At 43.3% G+C, this 19,891-nt stretch overlaps 1 protein-coding gene across 1 annotated transcript; it reads left to right on the top strand.

The window, feature by feature from the left end:
- The first annotated feature begins 748 nt into the window (after window positions 1-748).
- Window positions 749-19,834, top strand: LOC311127522 (TBC1 domain family member 12-like). Its single transcript, XM_084159344.1, has 14 exons — window positions 749-2,343; window positions 4,132-4,255; window positions 8,921-8,977; window positions 10,377-10,519; window positions 11,015-11,097; window positions 11,382-11,499; window positions 12,097-12,203; window positions 15,577-15,657; window positions 15,904-15,995; window positions 16,072-16,143; window positions 16,240-16,368; window positions 16,759-16,868; window positions 17,097-17,355; window positions 17,865-19,834. Exons 1-14 carry the CDS (start codon window positions 1,007-1,009, stop codon window positions 17,934-17,936), a joined length of 2,784 nt encoding a protein of 927 aa, XP_084015470.1. The 5' UTR covers window positions 749-1,006; the 3' UTR covers window positions 17,937-19,834.
- Window positions 19,835-19,891: the final 57 nt, after the last annotated feature.

Genomic DNA, 19,891 nt, shown 5'->3' with positions numbered 1-19,891 from the left:
ACCCTGGACGACGCTGGGCCAAATGTGCGCAGCCCCATGGGTCTCCAGGTCGCGGCCGGCTACAACAGAGCCTGGATTCGAACCAGGATCTCTAGTGGCACAGCTAGCACTGCAATGCAGTGCCTTAGACCACTGCGCCACTCGGGCGATAATATCAGTAGTCTCACGTCTAGGCAATTTCAGAGAAATTCGGAAATCAGACAAGAGAAACATCTATAGAATATATATATATTGATTATAGAAAATCTAAACAAAATCTATAATCAATCAGTTAGCTATTGAATGAATGCGGACATAATCTGCACTTTCAGTAGCCTATGGCATAGCCTCTTACTTAGATGCCTCTAAGCATCTAAATACAACGAATCAGTGCCCAAGGGGGTATTTCATTGGCGCTGTCCATGGTGCTGAAACTAAACGGGGCACTACAGGTACCCTGTGAAGTGAACTAAATTAAACTGTACTGTGTGATCAACTCTTTCCAGGTCTTAGCCTGCCACCATTGTTGTGAGTCCCTTTACAAAATACCTACGGGATACTTCATCCAAAAAACGTATGCTGAACGAACGAATCCTGAATACCTGCGCATTGTGCTGTTTAAAAAAAAACTAGTGTCGGATAAACCAGGCGTGTTATAGCCCCGTACCGACAGCAGGTGTCACCTCATCCCAGATTTTCAGTCTGCGTGCTGGGGGATTTGCGCTCCCCCCTACGTCATTGGAATCTCAAAATGGCTCCTGCTCCTGTTCACGGTCCAAGTGGGGACGGCTGCCGGTTTTTCTAACAGAAATTATACACGACCATACGACTGACATTCTCCCTTTTTCTGCCGCTGTCTCTCGAAATAGAAACCGTATTTTGATTGCGTCATCATCATGTAATTAGGGATACGCTGAGATCATGATAGGCATAGCCTACAAGGAACGACCGGGACCGAGCAATTGTAGCTGATCCAGCCACCACAGCGTTTTTGTTGTGGAGCAGTGGTGTGGGGAATGTGAATGACATGGAAAAGGCAGAGAATGGCTCTTTTCCACCGGCTTTGTCTGTGAACGAAAAGGAGACCAGTAGCACATCTCTCACCCAGCCACTGTCTGACGGTACCGCCGACGCCGCAGGTCCTCTCTCTAAACATGTCAACAGGGATGAAACGTGTTGGACTGACAGCGGGGAGTCGGGTGAAGCAGGAGAGGATGCCCGTTCCACAGTAGCGTGTGTACGTATAGGGAGTACGAAAATGCTCGATTTAATTACTGACAGCCCATCCGGTGGCACTGTAAGCAACTGTGTCATTCCAGAGCCAGGTAGCGACTCTGCTACAAACGGGTTTACTGGGTCAATAATGGTAGGCTCCAAGGCAGGGAGCTGCTCTACTATCACTGCAGTGAATCGAGAGGAAATGGACGGAAATGCTCTCCGGGGGATCTCACTGGCTGAGAAGAACAATGGTTGCTCTGCAGAAAGACGAGATGCCTGTGTGACAGCAGCTGAGGCAGTACAGTCATTGGCACACTCCTGGAATGGACAGCTTGAACAGAGGTGCACAGCAGCCTCCCGGACTGGTCCCGAGGGGCTCTCGAATGGGGACACAGTCTGTGTTAAACAGAGTCCTGTTAGCAGTGATGCTGTTATTAGACCACATATTAACCGAAGCACAACCCCTGACAAGGAGGTCAAAATGGCAAACGGGGGAGTATTGATAGGATACAGCAGCGCCAAGTTACACACAGAGACCGCAGGAGCAATTCTTTCTGATGGAGCTGCAACCTGTCTCTCTAACCCACAATGTGAAAAACTCTCCTCATCTGCAGTGAGTGCAAGGGAGGGCCATCACGAATCCTGCAATATCAGAGAGGAACCTGACAGAGCCGGGGCCCAGCCTAGAACACAAGCTAACGTGGCAGGAGAGCTATCTGATGGCGCTACTTCCAGTCTCACCTCTCAGGGTTTACCATCAAGCCCAGCACCAACGAAAGACCCCTGCGGTGTCAAACCAGACACCAGGCAGGTAGTCGAACCATCATCATCACCATCTGGTCACCCAGGAGGTGATCCATCCTCCAGACCCCATCCTCAGGCCCACAAGACCACCAGTCTGAGCTATGACTCCTCCAACATTCTCAGCCCAGGGGATGAGGATGAGGATGAGGATGGGGAGACCTTCATGGAGCTGGGGGTCCAAGGCCCCAGTGACCTCAGGTTCATGGACATCAGTCTGAGCTCCGGGAACACCTATGAGTCCAACAGACGTCAGTCCGCCCCAGGACATATAGGACTGAGTGTGGACTCCTCCGAACTGGCCTTACAGTCAAAAAGACCCGGCATCGCTGAGTATTTCGGCAGGTACATTTGTTGTTTTATTTGTGGTCTGAGGTTATTTGCAGGGTGACGAGATGATTTCTTGCAAGGACAAGAGCGGTACAAACTTTGTCACAGTCTGCTTACATCTTCACATTATGTTTGCATTAATACTGTGGATAGCCGCATTATTGCTGCAATATACACCTGTTACAACAGCAGTCACTGCCATTAACCATGCTCTCCTAGGGCGGCAGGTAGCTTAGTGGTTAAAAGTGTTCTGCCAGTAACCGAACGGTTGCTGGTTCTAATCTCCGAGCCGACTAGGTGAAAAATCTGCCGATGTGCCCTTGAGCAAGGCACTTAACCCAAAATTGCTCATGTAAGTCACTCTGGATAAGAGTGTCTGCTAAATGACAAAAAAAAAAAAAAAAAAAGTATTGTAATAGCACACCAGGACATAATGAACAAAACCGGAACTAGAACTAGGTCTCATTCAACATTTAGCGCACCTGGTGGAAACGGAGCCAGCTGCAGTGAATGCTGTAATATTGGTGTTCCCACAAGGACATCCCCTAGGTGGTTACACTTTACATTAAAGGGATACTTCTGGATTTTGGCAATGAAGCCCTTTATCTACTTCCCCGGAGTCAGATTAACCAGTGGATACCATTTTTATGTCTCTGCGTGCAGTTTGAAAACCTACAGTAGGTTATCTCTCCAGGAACAGGGTTGGAGAACCCTTCTTTAAGGTATAAACGATTTAGAAACAGTTCATTATTAGTTCATAGATCGTTTATAAATCTGTAATAAATACTTATAACATGATTGGTATCTATCATTTAGTAATGAACAGTTGTTAAACTACGTATAATTCCTTTATAAACCCTTTTGAGTACACCTTAATGTAAAGTGTTAACCCCTAGGCTTATAATCCCACATAGGATCAGGTGAAATTGATTCAATTGATGAAATAAGAGTGCCAGCAAATCACTCACTCAATATCAGTATGACTTATTAGTATGAATTATTGGCACCCTTGATAAAGATGAGAAAAACTCACTGTATAAAATAAACATATATTATCTGCCATTAAAAAAATAAAAATAAAAATATATATATATATATTATTTTATACTAATACAATTGCTCAGAGAAAGAGATTTGTTTAACAAGTAAGATTTATTTTTTATAAAAAAGATAGGGGTCAAAATTATTGGCACCCCTGTTTTCGATACTTTTCAATACCTCACTTTGTGAGGATAACGTCACTTAGCCTTTTTCTAAAATGTTTTAAGAGGGCAGTCCATAAACGCAGATGAAAGACCAAGGATCTGGAAATATTCTGTATGGAGAAATGGTTTAAGATCCCTCCCAATGTGTTTCTTCAATCTCATAAAACATTTTAGAAAAAGACTCAGTGCTGTTATCCTCACAAGGTGATCTATTGAAAGGGATTGAAAACAGCGGTGCCAATAATTCTGCTCCCTATCTAAAAAAATAAAATAAGTATTACTTGTTAAACAAAATCCCTTTCCCTGAGCAAATGTATAAAATAATATTAATTTATTATTAGGATACAATATAGCTCAGTATTTGTATTATTTATTTTATACAGTCTTATTGCTCCTCTTTATCAAGAGTGCCAATCATTTTGGACCTGACTCTATGTCAGATCTAAGAAATGATTCAGAGACTCAGAGAAACCTTAATTTCCCTGTTTTCTCAGTATGTCGACTCATCAAAACTGTTTCGCTGACCGGAGGAACAAAATAAAAGTGTGTCATCATTAATAATCGCCCACACATTGTTCTGTCTTTTCTGTCTGTTCAGGGGTATATTTTCCAAGAAACATATAGAGCCGAAGGGTCCGTCCCAGAATGTCCCTGGGTGGAAGCTGTTTGGAAAGGTCCCTGCCAGAGAGAGCCCTCCCAAGGACTCCAGGACCATACAGCAGGTTGGTACCCCGGGCCCGTATTCTTAAAGCATGTCAGATTAGGAGTGCTGATCTAGGATCCGTTTTGTCTTTTAAATCATAATAACTAGGATTTCATTGACATGGAGGACCTGGGTCCGTATACATCAAGCATCTCAGCGTTGGAGTGGTGATCTAGGATCAGGTCATCCCTGTCCATACAATCTTATTTGTTATTATTTGAAAGACAAAACTGATCCTAGAGGGGGACAAAAATAAACGTTGTTTTTACAGCTTTTAATTTGGAATATTCTACACACATTTTATATACATGGCACTTTTATTTATTATCATTGTAAAGCATGAAGTACGGTGAGGGAAAAAAGTATTTGATCCCCTGCTGATTTTGTAAATTTGCCCACTGACAAAGTCTATAGTTTGAATGGTAGGTTTATTTGAACAGTGAGAGACAGAATAACAACAAAAAAATCCAGAAAAACGCATGTCAAAAATGTTATAAATTGATTTGCATTTTAATGAGGGAAATAAGTATTTGACCCCTCTGCAAAACATTACTTAGGACTTGGTGGCAAAACCCTTGTTGGCAATCACAGAGGTCAGACATTTCTTATAGTTGGCCACCAGGTTTGCACACATCTCAGGAGGGATTTTGTCCCACTCCTCTTTGCAGATCTTCTCCAAGTCATTAAGGTTTCGAGCCTGACGTTTGGCAACTCGAACCTTCAGCTCCCTCCACAGATTTTCTATGGGATTAAGGTCTGGAGACTGGCTATGCCACTCCAGGATCTTAATGTGCTTCTTCTTGAGCCACTCCTTGCCTTGGCCGTGTGTTTTAAGTCATTGTCATGCTGGAATACCCATCCACAACCCATTTTCAATGCCCTGGCTGAGGGAAGGAGGTTCTCACCCAAGATTTGACGGTACATGGCCCCGTCCATCGTCCCTTTGATGCGGTGATGTTGTCCTGTCCCCTTAGCAGAAAAACACTCCCAAAGCATAATGTTTCCACCTCCATGTTTGACGGTGGGGATGGTGTTCTTGGCGTCATAGGCAGCATTCCTCCTCCTCCAAACACGGCGAGTTCAGTTGATGCCAAAGAGCTCGATTTTGGTCTCATCTGACCACAACACTTTCACCCAGTTCTCCTCTGAATCATTCAGATGTTCATTGGCAAACTTCAGACAGGCCTGTATATGTGCTTTCTTGAGCAGGGGGACCTTGCGGCCGCTGCAGGATTTCAGTCCTTCACGGCGTAGTGTGTTACCAATTGTTTTCTTGGTGACTATGGTCCCAGCTGCCTTGAGATCATTGACAAGATCCTCCCGTGTAGTTCTGGGCTGATTCCTCACCGTTCTCATGATCATTGCAACTCCACAAGGTGAGATCTTGCATGGAGCCCCAGGCCGAAGGAGATTGACAGTTATTTTGTTTTTCTTCCATTTGTGAATAATCGCACCAACTGTTGTCACCTTCTCACCAAGCTGCTTGGCGATGGTCTTGTAGCCCATTACAGCCTTGTTTAGGTCTACAATCTTGTCCCTGACATCCTTGGAGAGCTCTTTGGTCTTGGCCATGGTGGAGAGTTTGGAATCTGATTGATTGATTGCTTCTGTGGACAGGTGTCTTTTATACAGGTAACAAGCTGAGATTAGGAGCACTCCCTTTAAGAGTGTGCTCTAATCTCAGCTCGTTACCTGTATAAAAGACACCTGGGAGCCAGAAATCTTTCTGATTGAGAGGGGGTCAAATACTTATGTCCCTCATTAAAATGCAAATCAATTTATTACATTTTAGTCATTTAGCAGACGCTCTTATCCAGAGCAACTTACAGTTAGTGAATACATTTTTTATACTAGCCCCCCGTGGGAAACGAACCCACAACCCTGGCGTTGCAAACGCCATGCTCTATCAACTGAGCTACATGCCTGCCGGCCATTCCCTCCCCTACCCTGGACGACGCTGGGCCAATTGTGCGCCGCCCATGAGTCTCCCGGTCATGGCCGGCTGCGACAGAGCCTGGATTCGAACCAGGATCTCTAGTGGCACAGTTAGCACTGCGATGTGGCGCCTTAGACCACTGCGCCACTCAGGAGACATGAGTGAGATTAGGAGCACTCCCTTTAAGAGTGTGTTCCTAAAAGACACCTGGGAGCCAGAAATCTTTCTGATTGAGAGGGGGTCAAATACTTATTTCCCCCATTAAAATGCAAATCAATTTATAACATTTTTGACATGCGTTTTTCTGGATTTTTTTGTTGTTATTCTGTCTCTCACTGTTCAAATAAACCTACCATTAAAATTATAGACTGATCATGTCTTTGTCAGTGGGCAAACGTACAAAATCAGCAGGGGATCAAATACTTTTTTCCCTCACTGTAGTTACATAGCAAGAATAAAGTAATTTGATATTTTGATATACATTACATCTAGATAGATGGTACTTATACATGATACATTGTGTTTTCAGTCACAACTATTATAGAACATTAGCTTTTAAACCCACCCCTCAGCTACTCTCAGTCCATCCCACCTATCTCTGTAAACTGCCCTCTTATGATTTCCATGTGCCATATATATTTCAACTGTGCTGTGACGTTTCACATAAATTCTGAAACTGTCTAATCGCATAGTATCTACAGATTGTAAGTTAAAGATAAATATTTTTACTAAAAGTATTATTATATTGTTGATTGATTGACTATGGTTTTCCAAATCTCCCAACAGTGCTATTTGTAGGGTTAATTTTAGATAAATGTTTAGATTTTTCAGCTATTCCTGAACCTGTGACCAGAAACAAGCTTCATAGTGATCTAATGATTCTGTCTCTTTGTAGCTAAACCTGCAGAGCTGAGAGGGTTGTATGCCCCATATACATAACATTCTGTTTGTGGCAAGAATTTTGTATAATAATTTAAATGGAAAAACTCTTAAATTTTGAATCAATCGTTGTGCTCTGAGAAGCTTTTTGAATGCAGGCTCTGATGTCACTGTGCTCCTACATCTACAGTAGTGATTCACTAACCTATTAACTGACCGTATAACTTCCTGGACAGTATTGTGTACCGGAGAGAACACTGTTGAATGCAATGAGCTCAATATTTAGCTTAGATCATTTTCCCCACGTACTTCATCCCTATTCATCAGGGTTATGTCAGCCTTACATACCTAACCTCACTTTGTTAACATACATCGTTTAAAGCTTTAAAGAAAGTCAAGAACTACCGCTATTTAATCTAAAATCAAGTAATTTACACCCCTTCTGTTCAACTCCTTCACCAACGATACATTGCAGCCCTTTGTTTTGTTGTATCACATGAATCATTAGTTTAATTGCAGCCTTGTACAATATGTAACGCCACAGCATAACAATCACTCCCTAGGCTCTATTCTCACAATACCAATCTGACCAGGTTGCAAACTGATAGCAACTCACTCTCACAGCTCAAGTCAATTCTTTATATCGTTCCATCTGTGAATCCTGTAATAGAGCATCTTGTAATGATGACATCAGAGCTTATAGATAAGTGTGGCAAAGGCTGTAGTCAGTCTGTACTTGGCCTACTCCTTCCCAACACTTGACAAGAGAGAGTAGGGCGTGGTAGGAGTAGGGTTCAGGTCCTCCATGTTGGAGGCTGGCAGGCCACTACAGCTGTTGAGTGTGTATGCTCCAGCTGGCGCTGTGCCTGGGGCTGGCAGGCTGCCTGGCTGGGTAAGGAGCTGGTCTTACTCAAGTGGTATGCCTCTTGCCTGCTGCCTGCTGTGTTGAGCCTCGGCTGGGCTTGAATTATGCCCATCTCCTAGCCTCAACCGTGAGGCTTGTCTCCTGCCCTTAGCCCCTAGCTCTGTCATTCCTCTCCCTCTCTCTCCCTCTCTACCTCCCCCACTCTACCCTGCAGGTACTGATCTGTCTCCACACTCGTCGGAGGCAATAATGCATGTTTTCATGCCTGGATGGAAACAGACACTAAAGCCAATTTTTCCCTTCACTGGATTAGTTGTGCACTCAACTCTAGGACTGTATAACTGCAGACAAGGATGAGAGCATTTATATGCCTCACTACTGAGATTATGACTAGACAAGAGTGATCTCATCTAGAGTAAGCTACAGAGGTTGGAGCAGGGATCTACACTCTTAGAAAAAAGGGTTCCAAAAGGGTTCTTCGGCTGTCACCATAGGATAACCCTTTTTGGTTCCAAGTAGAACTCTTTTGGGTTCCATGTAGAACCATCTGTGGAAAGGGTTCTACATGGAACTCAAAAGGGTTCTACCTGGAACAAAAAGGGTTCTACCTGGAACCAAAAAGGGTTCTTTAAAGGGTTCTCCTATGGGGACAGCCGAAGAACCGTTTTAGGTTCTAGATAGCATCTTTTTTTCTAAGAGTGTAAATGTCAGAAGGTCCATCCGTAATGTGTTCCACAAATGTGCAGTACAAAAACTCGGAAGATGGGAAGATTATTCATGCAGTTATCCTACATGCAGGGGGAGGGAGGGACTGAGTTGGATCTCCAACAGAGGCATTTTCAATAAAGTTGACTATCTTCTTAACCATAGCCAAAGGCCAAAGATGCTTATGTGGATTGGAAGTGTACTGAAGTACTTGAAGAAAAAAAAAAATCTTTTGGAGTTGTTTTTGGAGGGATTGAGCTATTTAACTCTGAGTGCAAACTCTGTTCTTCTTTCATCAGGAGAGTATTCCTGGTGGTCTCACGTCTGTGTCCGCACCCAATCTCTTAAGCGAAGGGGTATGGACTTTCTCAAGTTTCCTTTTCAGTCATCTTCTCAATCTCCTATCTGCATGGGGCTGCCAAGCAACCATTTCCATTGAACATCCAACTCATGTCCATGCCAACCCTAGCACTGACAGGGGAGGGGAAATGCATTTTAGAAAAAGAAAAAAAAAGGAATCATTCATCGCAGATTCTTCAACAATACCAAGGTCTCTGAGACTCTTGCCATAGGTCCAGCAGCTCAGTCTCTGTGGCTCAAAATGTTGTAATCCAAAGTATGACTGTATTTTTTCCAGTTGTCCTAACATACAGTACGTGCGACCACATGTTTCTCTAGTGTAATAGATCTATTCGGTATCGATTGTATTCCTTGTATTCCTTATCTGGGAATGTTAGGAATTTTGGTTTACCTTACACTGGTATATTTTACTTCAGGATTATGAATACACAGTTGATTACGTGATTGTATATACACTTTGACATTACAAGTGGTCCCAGAGTTCTATCTGCTTCTCTGCTATACCATTTGGGATTATATAGCGGTAGCCTTACGCTAAAAATGCATGGGTGTTGGTTATACACAGTTCATCTCTGACTTTTCTTAGAACTATAGGACAGCAGCAATACATTTGGAGAAAGAGCTGTGACTATTTCTAAATTTGTACTATGGGGGGCTGTTCTTCTTCACTGGTGTTGGTAAATCTCACTCTCCTTAGATGGCACTCCCCTCCCCTGTCCCTACCAGACATTTCCTCTGATAGCCCCCGGTGTAACTGCACCAATAAATTCCTTGAAGGAGCCACAGCCACAACACAAGACAATGTAGCCATTGACATCCATACAGAAGCAGTTTCATGCATCGTGAAAGGTCAAAGGTGAGACTTTGTGTAGTGGAGGTGAGGGCTGTATTGTATTGTGTAGTGGAGGTGAGGGCTGTATGGTCACTAAGTCTACTAGATACTCAATGTATCAACTCGCACGAAACAAACCCATTGGATATCAGTGGCGTCATGTACAGCAACTGAACATAAAGTAATTCATTCAACAGGCTCTGATGCATTAGGCATGGCTAGGTGTTTATTGACCCCCTCTAGAAATGAGTTATATGATGAACACCCTGAGGATGCTCTCTCTCTCTCCACAGTCATCAACAACCATCACACTCCTCAGTCCCCCCATTTTTTTCTCTCTCTCTCTTTCTCTCTCTCTCGCTCTCTCTGCCTGCCTGCCAGTATGGGCTTTGTGATGTCCATCATCCGGTCAGATGATCCTGTCACCCCTCGCGACTAACCCCACTCTATCTTTCCTTCCTTTCAAATGGAAACCCGGAAGTCTAGTTGGGCTAGTTGACATGCATGTATTAGGGCTGTGTTTCCTAGTTGCTATGGAGATTCAGGTTTTGATGTATCTGCAGGAGTACGAGGCCAGGGCGGGCAAGGCGGGGTCTGGGGGAACGTCAGCTGGGACGTCCCCTACTCAGCCTCAACATGGCCGGAGGAAGAACCTGGACTTTGAGCCACTGTCCACCACAGCTCTTATACTGGAGGACAGGCCTTCGTAAGTCCACACTATCTCTCCTCTTTTCTCTCTCTACTTCTATTTCTTTCTGTTCCTCTATTCCTCTCTTCTAGTGTATTATGCCCCCCAGTTCTTATGCCCCCAAGGGCAGAATTTGTTGTTTTGAGATCTGGAGCCAAATTACTAACACACATTACATTCTTTGCAACTAGGCTCAGGCCAGGGTGTGGTGTCTATTAAGAACACAGTAAGAAACACAGCGTCCAGAGACGAGTGGTGTTGTGTTTTTCCTAGTGGGTCTCCTTGGTCACCTCAGCTGCTCTCTCTGATCCAAGACCTCAGGCCCTCATTAACAATAGATACAGTGTATGAAATATGAGTGTGTTGTCTGAACCATGACAAACACACTGTCTGCAAGGCAATGTGTTAAACTTGACTAAAAGTAGCCATTTTGTGTCCTCAGTTGCTGTGATATGCACGGATTATGGTGAAACTGACTGACACTGTGTCGCCTCTCCTCTTGTCTTTCTGCAGGAACCTTCCTGCCAAGTCTGTGGAGGAGGCCCAGCGTCACCGCCAGGAGTATGACGAGATGGTGGCCGAGGCCAAGAAGAGAGGTACTGTTACTGCACTGTCTGCCTCCTCAGAGCTGTGGAATGGCGGTCAGCAGCATCTGGCCTGTCCACTGTACAGATCTCCAGATGGCACTAAGCTCAATCTGTCTGTTGTAGCTGTTGCACATACTTTGTAACTTTACATCATGATACAAATTGTAAAGCATTATACAAATTATTATAAAGCATTTATAAGCATCTGTTAACATCTATAAGCATGTATAATGGCTTATTCATTGAAGTTATTGTAAAGTGTAACCAAAGGATTTGTGCCCCACTCCCCACAGAGTTAAAGGAGGCCCAGAGGAAGAGGAAAGAGGTGAAGGAGAGGTTTAAGCAGGAGGACAGCATCGCCAACGCCATGGTGGTCTGGAACAACGACATCCTGCCCAACTGGGACAACATGTGAGTTAGCTAGCTAGCCACTTCCTGCTAAACAACTCTCCACTGGCACGGAGCAGCCATGGACACTATCCAGTCAGGCAGGCAGTCAGTCAGTCAGTACAATATTCATTCAGTTACTCAGTTAGTCAGTTATTCTGCCAGTCAGCCAGCCAGACAGTCAGTCAGTGAGCCAGTCAGTAACTCGGTCAGTCAGTCTGTGAACCAGTCAGTCAGTAGTCAGTCAGTCAGTCAGTAAACCAGTCAGTCAGTCAGTAGTCTGTCAGTCAGTCAGTAAACCAGTCAGTCAGTCAGTAGTCAGTCAGTCAGTCAGTAAACCAGTCAGTCAGTCAGTAGTCTGTCAGTCAGTCAGTAGTCTGTCAGTCAGTCAGTAGTCAGTCAGTCAGTCAGTAGTCAGTCAGTCAGTCAGTAGCCAGTCAGTAACTCGGTCAGTCAGTCTGTGAACCAGTCAGTCAGTCTGTGAACCAGTCAGTCAGTAAACCAGTCAGTCAATCAGTAGTCAGTCAGTCAGTCAGTAAACCAGTCAGTCAGTCAGTAGTCAGTCAGTCAGGGCTCCCATGTGCAGTAGGCCCATGCCAGTCTGTTTGTGTCCCCATGTAGGTGTAACACTCGGCGGGTGAGAGAGCTGTGGTGGCAGGGCTTGCCCCCCAACGTCAGAGGAAAGGTCTGGAGCCTGGCCATCGGCAACGAGCTCAACATCACCCCAGGTATGTATCGTGTTTCAATAGTCAGAACTCATAGAACTCCCATCATACAGTGCCTTGCAAAAGTATTCATCCCCCTTGGCGTTTTTCCTATTTTGTTGCATTACAACCTGTAATTTAAATTGATTTTTATTTGGATTTCATGTAATGGACATACACAAAATAGTCCAAATTGGTGAAGTGAAATTTAAAAAATAACTTGTTTCAAAAAATTCTTTAAAATAAATAATGGAAAAGTGGTGCGTGCATATGTATTCACCCCCTTTGCTATGAAGCGCCTAAATAAGAGGTGGTGCAACCAATTACCTTCAGAAGTCACATAATTAGTTAAATAAAGTCCACCTGTGTGCAATCTAAGCGTCACATGATCTCAGTATATATACACCTGTTCTGAAAGGCCCCAGAGTCTGCAACACCACTAAGCAAGGGGCACCACCAAGCAAGCGGCACCATGAAGACCAAGGAGCTCTCCAAACAGGTCAGGGACAAAGTTGTGGAGAAGTACGGATCAGGGTTATAAAAAAATATCAGAAACTTTGAACATCTCACGGAGCACCATTAAATCCATTATTAAAAAATGGAAAGAATATGGCACCACAACAAACCTGACAAGAGAGGGCCGCCCACCAAAACTCACGGACCAGGCATGGAGGGCATTAATCAGAGAGGCAACAAAGAGACCAAAGAGAACCCTGAAGGAGCTGCAAAGTTCCACAGCGGAGATTGGAGTATCTGTCCATAGGACCACTTTAAGCCGTACACTCCACAGAGCTGGGCTTTACGGAAGAGTGGCCAGAAAAAAAGCCATTGCTTAAAGAAAAAAATAAGCAAACACGTTTGGTGTTCGCCAAAAGCCATGTGGGAGACTCCCCAAACATATGGAAGAAGGTACTCTGGTCAGATGAGACTAAAATTGAGCTTTTTGGCCATCAAGGATAACGCTATTTCTGGCGCAAACCCAACACCTCTCATCACCCCAAGAACACCATCCCCACAGTGAAGCATGGAGGTGGCAGCATCATGCGGTGGGGATGTTTTCCATCGGCAGGGACTGGGAAACTGGTCAGAATTGAAGGAATGATGGATGGCGCTAAATACAGAGAAATTCTTGAGGGAAACCTGTTTCAGTCTTCCAGAGATTTGAGACTGGGACGGAGGTTCACCTTCCAGCAGGACAATGGACGCTCCAGTTTTCTGTTTTTTTGTCTTATTTCTTGTAGGTTTCACAATAAAAAATATTTAGCATCTTCAAAGTGGTAGGCATGTTGTTTATATCAAATGATACAAACCCCCAAAAAATGCATTTTAATTCCAGGTTGTAAGGCAAAAAATAGGAAAAATGCCAAGGGGGGTGAATAATTTCGCAAGCCACTGTAATTGTGTATTCCAATTGGCATGCCAAAATATGATTTGCCTTCAGAATAAGATATACAACGTGAAGGATGTCATGTACAGTTGAAGTCGGAAGTTTACATACACTTAGATTGGCGTCATTAAAACTTGTTTTTCAACCACTCCACAAATGTCTTGTTAACAAACTATAGTTTTGGCAAGTTGGTTAGGACATCTACTTTGTGCATGACACAAGTCATTTTTCCAACAATTGTTTACAGACAGATTATTTCACTTATAATTTCACTTTATCACAATTCCAGTGCGTCAGAAGTTTACATACAGTAAATTGACTGTGCCTTTAAACAGCTTGGAAAATTCCAGAAAATGATGTCATGGCTTTAGAAGCTTCTGATAGGCTAATTTACATAATTTGAGTCAATTGGAGGTGTACCTGTGGATGTATTTCAAGGCCTACCTTCAAACTCAGTGCCTCTTTGCTTGACATCATGGGAAAATCAAAAGAAATCAGCCAAGACCTCAGAAAAAAAATTGTAGACCTCCACAAGTCTGGTTCATCATTGGGAGCAATTTCCAAACGCCTGAAGGTACCACGTTCATCTGTACAAACAATAGTACGCAAGTATAAACACCATGGGACCACGCAGCCGTCATACCGCTCAGGAAGGAGACGTGCTCTGTCTCCTAGAGATAAACGTACTTTGGTGCGAAAAGTGCAAATCAATCCCAGAACAACAGCAAAGGACCTTGTGAAGATGCTGGAGGAAACAGGTACAAAGGTATCTATATCTACAGTAAAACAAGTCCTATATCGACATAACCTGAAAGGCCGCTCAGCAAGGAAGAAGCCACTGCTCCAAAACAGTCATAAAAAAGCCAGACTACGGTTTGCAACTGCACATGGGGACAAAGATCGTACTTTTTGGAGAAATGTCCTCTGGTCTGATGAAACAAAAATAGAACTGTTTGGCCATAATGACCATCGTTATGTTTGGAGGAAAAAGGGGGGCGCTTGCAAGCAGAAGAACAACATCCCAACCTTGAAGCATGGGGGTGGCAGCATCATGCTGTGGGGGTGCTTTGCTGCAGGAGGGACTGGTGCACTTCACAAAATAGATGGCATCATGAGGAAGGAAAATTATGTGGATATATTGAAGCAACATCTCAAGACATCAGTCAGGAAGTTAAAGCTTGGTGGCAAATGGGTCTTCCAAATGGACAATGACCCCAAGCATACTTCCAAAGTTGTGGCAAAATGACTTAAGGACAACAAAGTCAAGGTATTGGAGTGGCCATCACAAAGCCCTGACGTCAATCCTATAGAACATTTGTGGGCAGAACTGAAAAAGCGTGTGCGAGCAAGGAGGCCTACAAACCTGACTCAGTTACACCAGCTCTGTCAGGAGGAATGGGCCAAAATTCATCCAACTTATTGTGGGAATTTGTGGAAGGCTACCCGAAACGTTTGACCCAAGTTAAACAATTTAAAGACAATGCTACTGAATACTAATTGAGTGTATGTAAACGTCTGACCCACTGGGAATGTGATGAAAGAAATAAAAGCTGATAAAAATCATTCTCTCTACTATTATTCTGACATTTCACATTCTTAAAATAAAGTGGTGATCCTAACTGACCTAAGACAGGGAATTTTTACTAGGATTAAATGTCAGGAATTGTGAAAAACTGAGTTTAAATGTATTTGGCTAAGGTGTATGTAAACTTCCGACTTCAACTGTACAGACATTAAAATGTATACTTGTAAAAATGTAGTGCCATATTGTTTGTTTTCTAACGAAGCAACACTTGCACCTCTTTCAGTTGGAATAGATTTACCAGCCTGTTGTGTATGTAGTGGAAGGAATTTGTGTATGTCAAGGCCGACTGGTTTTACTGCCAGGAAGTGCCTTTGTGGTTGACACAAAAATGCATAATAGACGTCTCAGCTGGAGGACCCACCGCCTGACTCATTTTGAGAGATCTTCTTTAATTTCCCCCATTTATTTTCCTCCCTTCTCTACAGAGCTGTACGACATCTTCCTCTCCAGAGCCAAGGAGAGATGGAGGAGTTTCAGTGAGACGGGTTCAGAGACAGAGGCTGACGGTACGTCTGAGATGGGGGGTGAAGGGAGTGGGGAGGGAGGTCCTCACGGGGCAACACTGTGAATTTCAGACACACACACCATATTGAGGACTGTCAGACCCTAGACTCATCCATTATCCCCTCTTCCTATCATGGCACAAACAACGTTACAGAGAGGTCGAACCAGTAGGAGATCAGTTTATTTTAGTAAACTGAAATGATAAAGTTGGTCCTTTCGTTAATAATCTGTTTGTATTTCGATTCTAGATGGGGCATCGCTGGCAGACAGAGAGTCCAGTCTGGACCTGATCAAGCTGGACATATCCCGCACATTCCCCCCTCTTTTTATCTTCCAGAAGGTACAGTACATCTCTTACCCCACTACTGTGTATGTGTGTGTGCTCAATGTCATCCTCTGATTGTCTTCTACCACAGGGTGGGCCATATCATGATCTCCTCCACAGTGTGCTGGGGGCCTACACCTGTTACAGACCTGACGTGGGATATGTGAGTAACACTTCAAAACAGCAGTCTAGGTCCTTATTTTATGCCATACTGTACATGCGGTGATTGTGAACTAAAATGGTGGTTCTGTTCTCTCAGGTCCAGGGCATGTCCTTCATAGCTGCAGTATTAATCCTCAACCTGGAGGAAGCTGATGCCTTCATTGCCTTCGCTAACCTGCTCAACAAGCCCTGCCAGCTGGCCTTCTTCAGAGTGGACCATGATCTGGTGAGGCCTACTTCCACAGTGAAAAACTGTCCTCTCTAAAACTAATTTAAAGGGATAGTTCACCCAAATGACAAAATGACATATTGGTTTCATTACCCTGTAAGCAGTCTATGGACAAGGTATGGCAGCAATCCATGCTTTGGTTTAGTTTCCCTGGCACTGTTTCCACATGCTAACGTTTTAGCATTTGTGGCACAAATCCCATTCAAGTCATGGGACTGATATTAGCATTTTTCGCACATCATGTTCATATCATCTATAAGTGACTTTGTTGAGTTTCACAATCCATTTTAGAAACTTTTGGATAATTTGGGCATGATGCACGATTATCCCGTTAACAGTACTGAATTAGTGGTCCCTGAATCTCTCTCTGCCCATTTTCCCCTCTAGATGCTGAAATACTTTGCTGCGTTCGAGGTGTTCTTTGAAGAGAACCTCCCAAGACTGTTTAACCACTTCCAGAGCTCCAACCTCACCCCAGATCTCTATCTCATAGACTGGTGAGCAACTATGGGATCTCTATGAAAATGTGAAAGCATGTAGCAGTTCTGTGTTAGTGTGGCCTTCAAGCTGTTATCTCATAGTTTTAACCCCAGCCATGCTGTCAGTTCATTATTCACAGTTATCAGAGCACAGCTGCTGCATGCTGTAAGATTAACTTATCTGCTTTCCCCATTCCGCTAACTGCCATTTTTGACCTGTGTGTGTCTGTCTGTGTCTGTTTACAGGATCTTCACTCTGTACAGTAAGTCGTTGCCGTTGGACGTGGCATGTCGTGTGTGGGACGTGTTCTGTCGTGACGGCGAGGAGTTCCTGTTCCGGACGGGCCTAGGGATCCTGCGTCTCTATGAGGACGTGCTCCTACAGATGGATTTCATCCACAGCGCACAGTTCCTGACACGCCTCCCAGAGGATATAGGCTCTGATAGGCTGTTCGCCTGCATCGCAGCCACGCCCATGCTCAACGGAAACAGGAAATGGTTCCAGGTCAGTTCCTCTAAACATAAGAAGACAGGGAAGTGAGAAAATGGACACGTTTGCACCAAGTGACAATACATATGTAAGAATATTATTATGTGGTTAGGTTGAAGGCATTTCTAGAGTCTATTGTGTGAACTGGGACATGCTCCCAGAATTCCTCACAAATATCCTGTAATTATGTCCAGTCTCTGGTGTGCCCCGTCATGTGTGACACTGGTGTGACCAGGAGCGGTTTGGGAATGACACGTCACTCAAGACACTGCAATGTAAAATAATTCAGGTTATATTTGCCACCTTTATCATAGATTCACACTTGTTGGTTCCTACAATTCATATACCACAGCACCTGCAGAGGTGAATGTATGTCAGTTAAAGAAATACATAAGAAAGAACCCATATGATAGTCTGCCTTTTTGTGGAAATGCAGCACCACCTACAGGTATGTATTGTGGATGCCTAAAAAGAACGATCAGTTGCAGTTTTATATTGAGATTTGTTCTTCCTCTCCTCTCCAGGTTTTTAATGCATTGATAAAGGAGAACAAGGACATGGACAGGAATTGCAGCCAAGCACTGAAGAGTTCATGATTCAGCCGTGGAACATTTTAATGATCACGTTCCTCTCTTTAATTGAGAGGCTTTGATCACATTAGAGTCATCATGGTAAATGGACTTTAAAGAATGACGTCATACTTGAAGATGGAGGCCTCGGACACCATTGCCAGTTTGATTGAATTGAGAGTATTTATGGTAGTATACCATGAACATATGATGACATACTGTAGGTAGATGTGATATATTGGGTCTGTCTAATTGCTCCTGTAAGTCGCTCTGGATAAGAGCGTCTGCTAAATGACTAAAATGTAAATGTAAATGTCTAGTCCTATCAGAAAGGTATGGAGTTTCTTAGATTGAGTGAGGCCCTTTGTTACACCTGTGGATTGTATCTCACTAACATTACAAGATATTTAATGAAAGTGCACCTCCAAGCATAGATATATTTATATGACTTAATTCATCCAAGCCAATATTACAACATAGAAGGAAAATTAGGAAATAATTAAAACAGTGACAGAGCCCTTCCGTTTCTTAAGTGTCTGAAGCTTGACATCGAATAGTTTAACTAAACTACCAGTAATAGGTTTTCATTAGTGAGCAGTGAGCAATTGTTTCCGAAAGACTCATAGGAATTGCAATAGAGAAAATGTGTGACGTGTGGCACTAGCCCATTATTAGACTAAAGGAGCCTACTGTTACTCCTTAGTCCAAGGACCTTAAATGTTCTGTTTAAAGGGCGAATTGACTCTGGAAGACAAAACAGCCAAATACTCGGCATCTAAACATGAATCGATTCTCAATTGCGGTACGGTTCTAGAAACATAAATCCCTCTCCTTTCATATCACATCAAAAGAATTTTACAAATGCAAAAAACACACTGGGTTTAACACAGTTGCAGCCGACAGTATTTTTCAGTGACAACACGTTTGTGGCCTCTGTCTTCCGTTTACACACAGGTGTTCGGAGACGCAGAGAGATAATTAACACAGGTGGTCCACTCTGTCTTCCGTCTGTTTTCTGTAAACAAGCACTGTAACGTGGAAATATGGCCGTGTGGGAACCCTAACCCTATAAAGGTGTATATCAATTTAACCTTTTGTTTTTGTTTAATTCAAAAGGCACTCGCACATCTGAGCTATCTTTGTTGCAGGTGCATGGTAACAGTCGAATAAGATGAGAAAAAATAAGAAACCCGCATACTGCTCTTGCTAGGATCACTGCTCTTTATTAAGTTAGATTTACAAAGGCCTTGAGGCCGATACGTAAAGCTAGATTAATAAAGAGCAGTGATACTAGCAAGAGCAGTGTTCGGGTTTCTTCTTTTTTCTCAACCTTTTGTTTTTTGAAAATTAGGTCCTTATGCTTCCAAAATCGTACCATAAGCGATGCGTGTTAATGTTCAGACCGAACGTTGCGTCTCTTAACAAAACCCCCTACAGAAGACGCCTTCGTCCAATGACCCTGTGTAATGTAATGGAACTGAGAGTCATGATCAAGGGCTTGTGTGCCACATGAGGTTTCAGTGTTTTGCTTTTGGGCTGGATGAATCCACAGTGAAGCTATTATATTGTTGTGAATTAAACAGAAATGAGACACCTTTTCACCTATTCATGAAACATAATTCACTTTTAAAACTTGGTCTTGTTGGTGATGTTGCTCACATCTATTTTTACTTTACATTTGACCAAACACTTATGTTGAGGTCCAACATATTTTATCATCAATGCTGTAGTTCATGGTGCTACAGTACATTTTTCACATCTGATTATGTATATTGTTTCTTATGCTCTCTCTATTGTACAGTTTTCATACTGCGTACTAAGAACAATTGTAAATATATTTTAAATGAATTCAAAAGTGCCTCTGTGATACTGTATCAGACCAGAAGTTATGAATTATGTAAATAAACCAAAGAGATGATTATTCCAAGATGGTCAACAGTTTTTCCTGACCACCACACCTAAGCACACCAGTCCTCCCAACC

The sequence above is a fragment of the Coregonus lavaretus genome (genome assembly GCF_964263955.1).
Source record: "Coregonus lavaretus genome assembly, chromosome: 1".
NCBI classification, from domain to species: Eukaryota; Metazoa; Chordata; class Actinopteri; order Salmoniformes; family Salmonidae; genus Coregonus; species Coregonus lavaretus.
The sequence above is the reverse complement of the archived record's forward strand: the minus strand, read 5'-3'. Positions and strand labels throughout refer to the sequence as shown.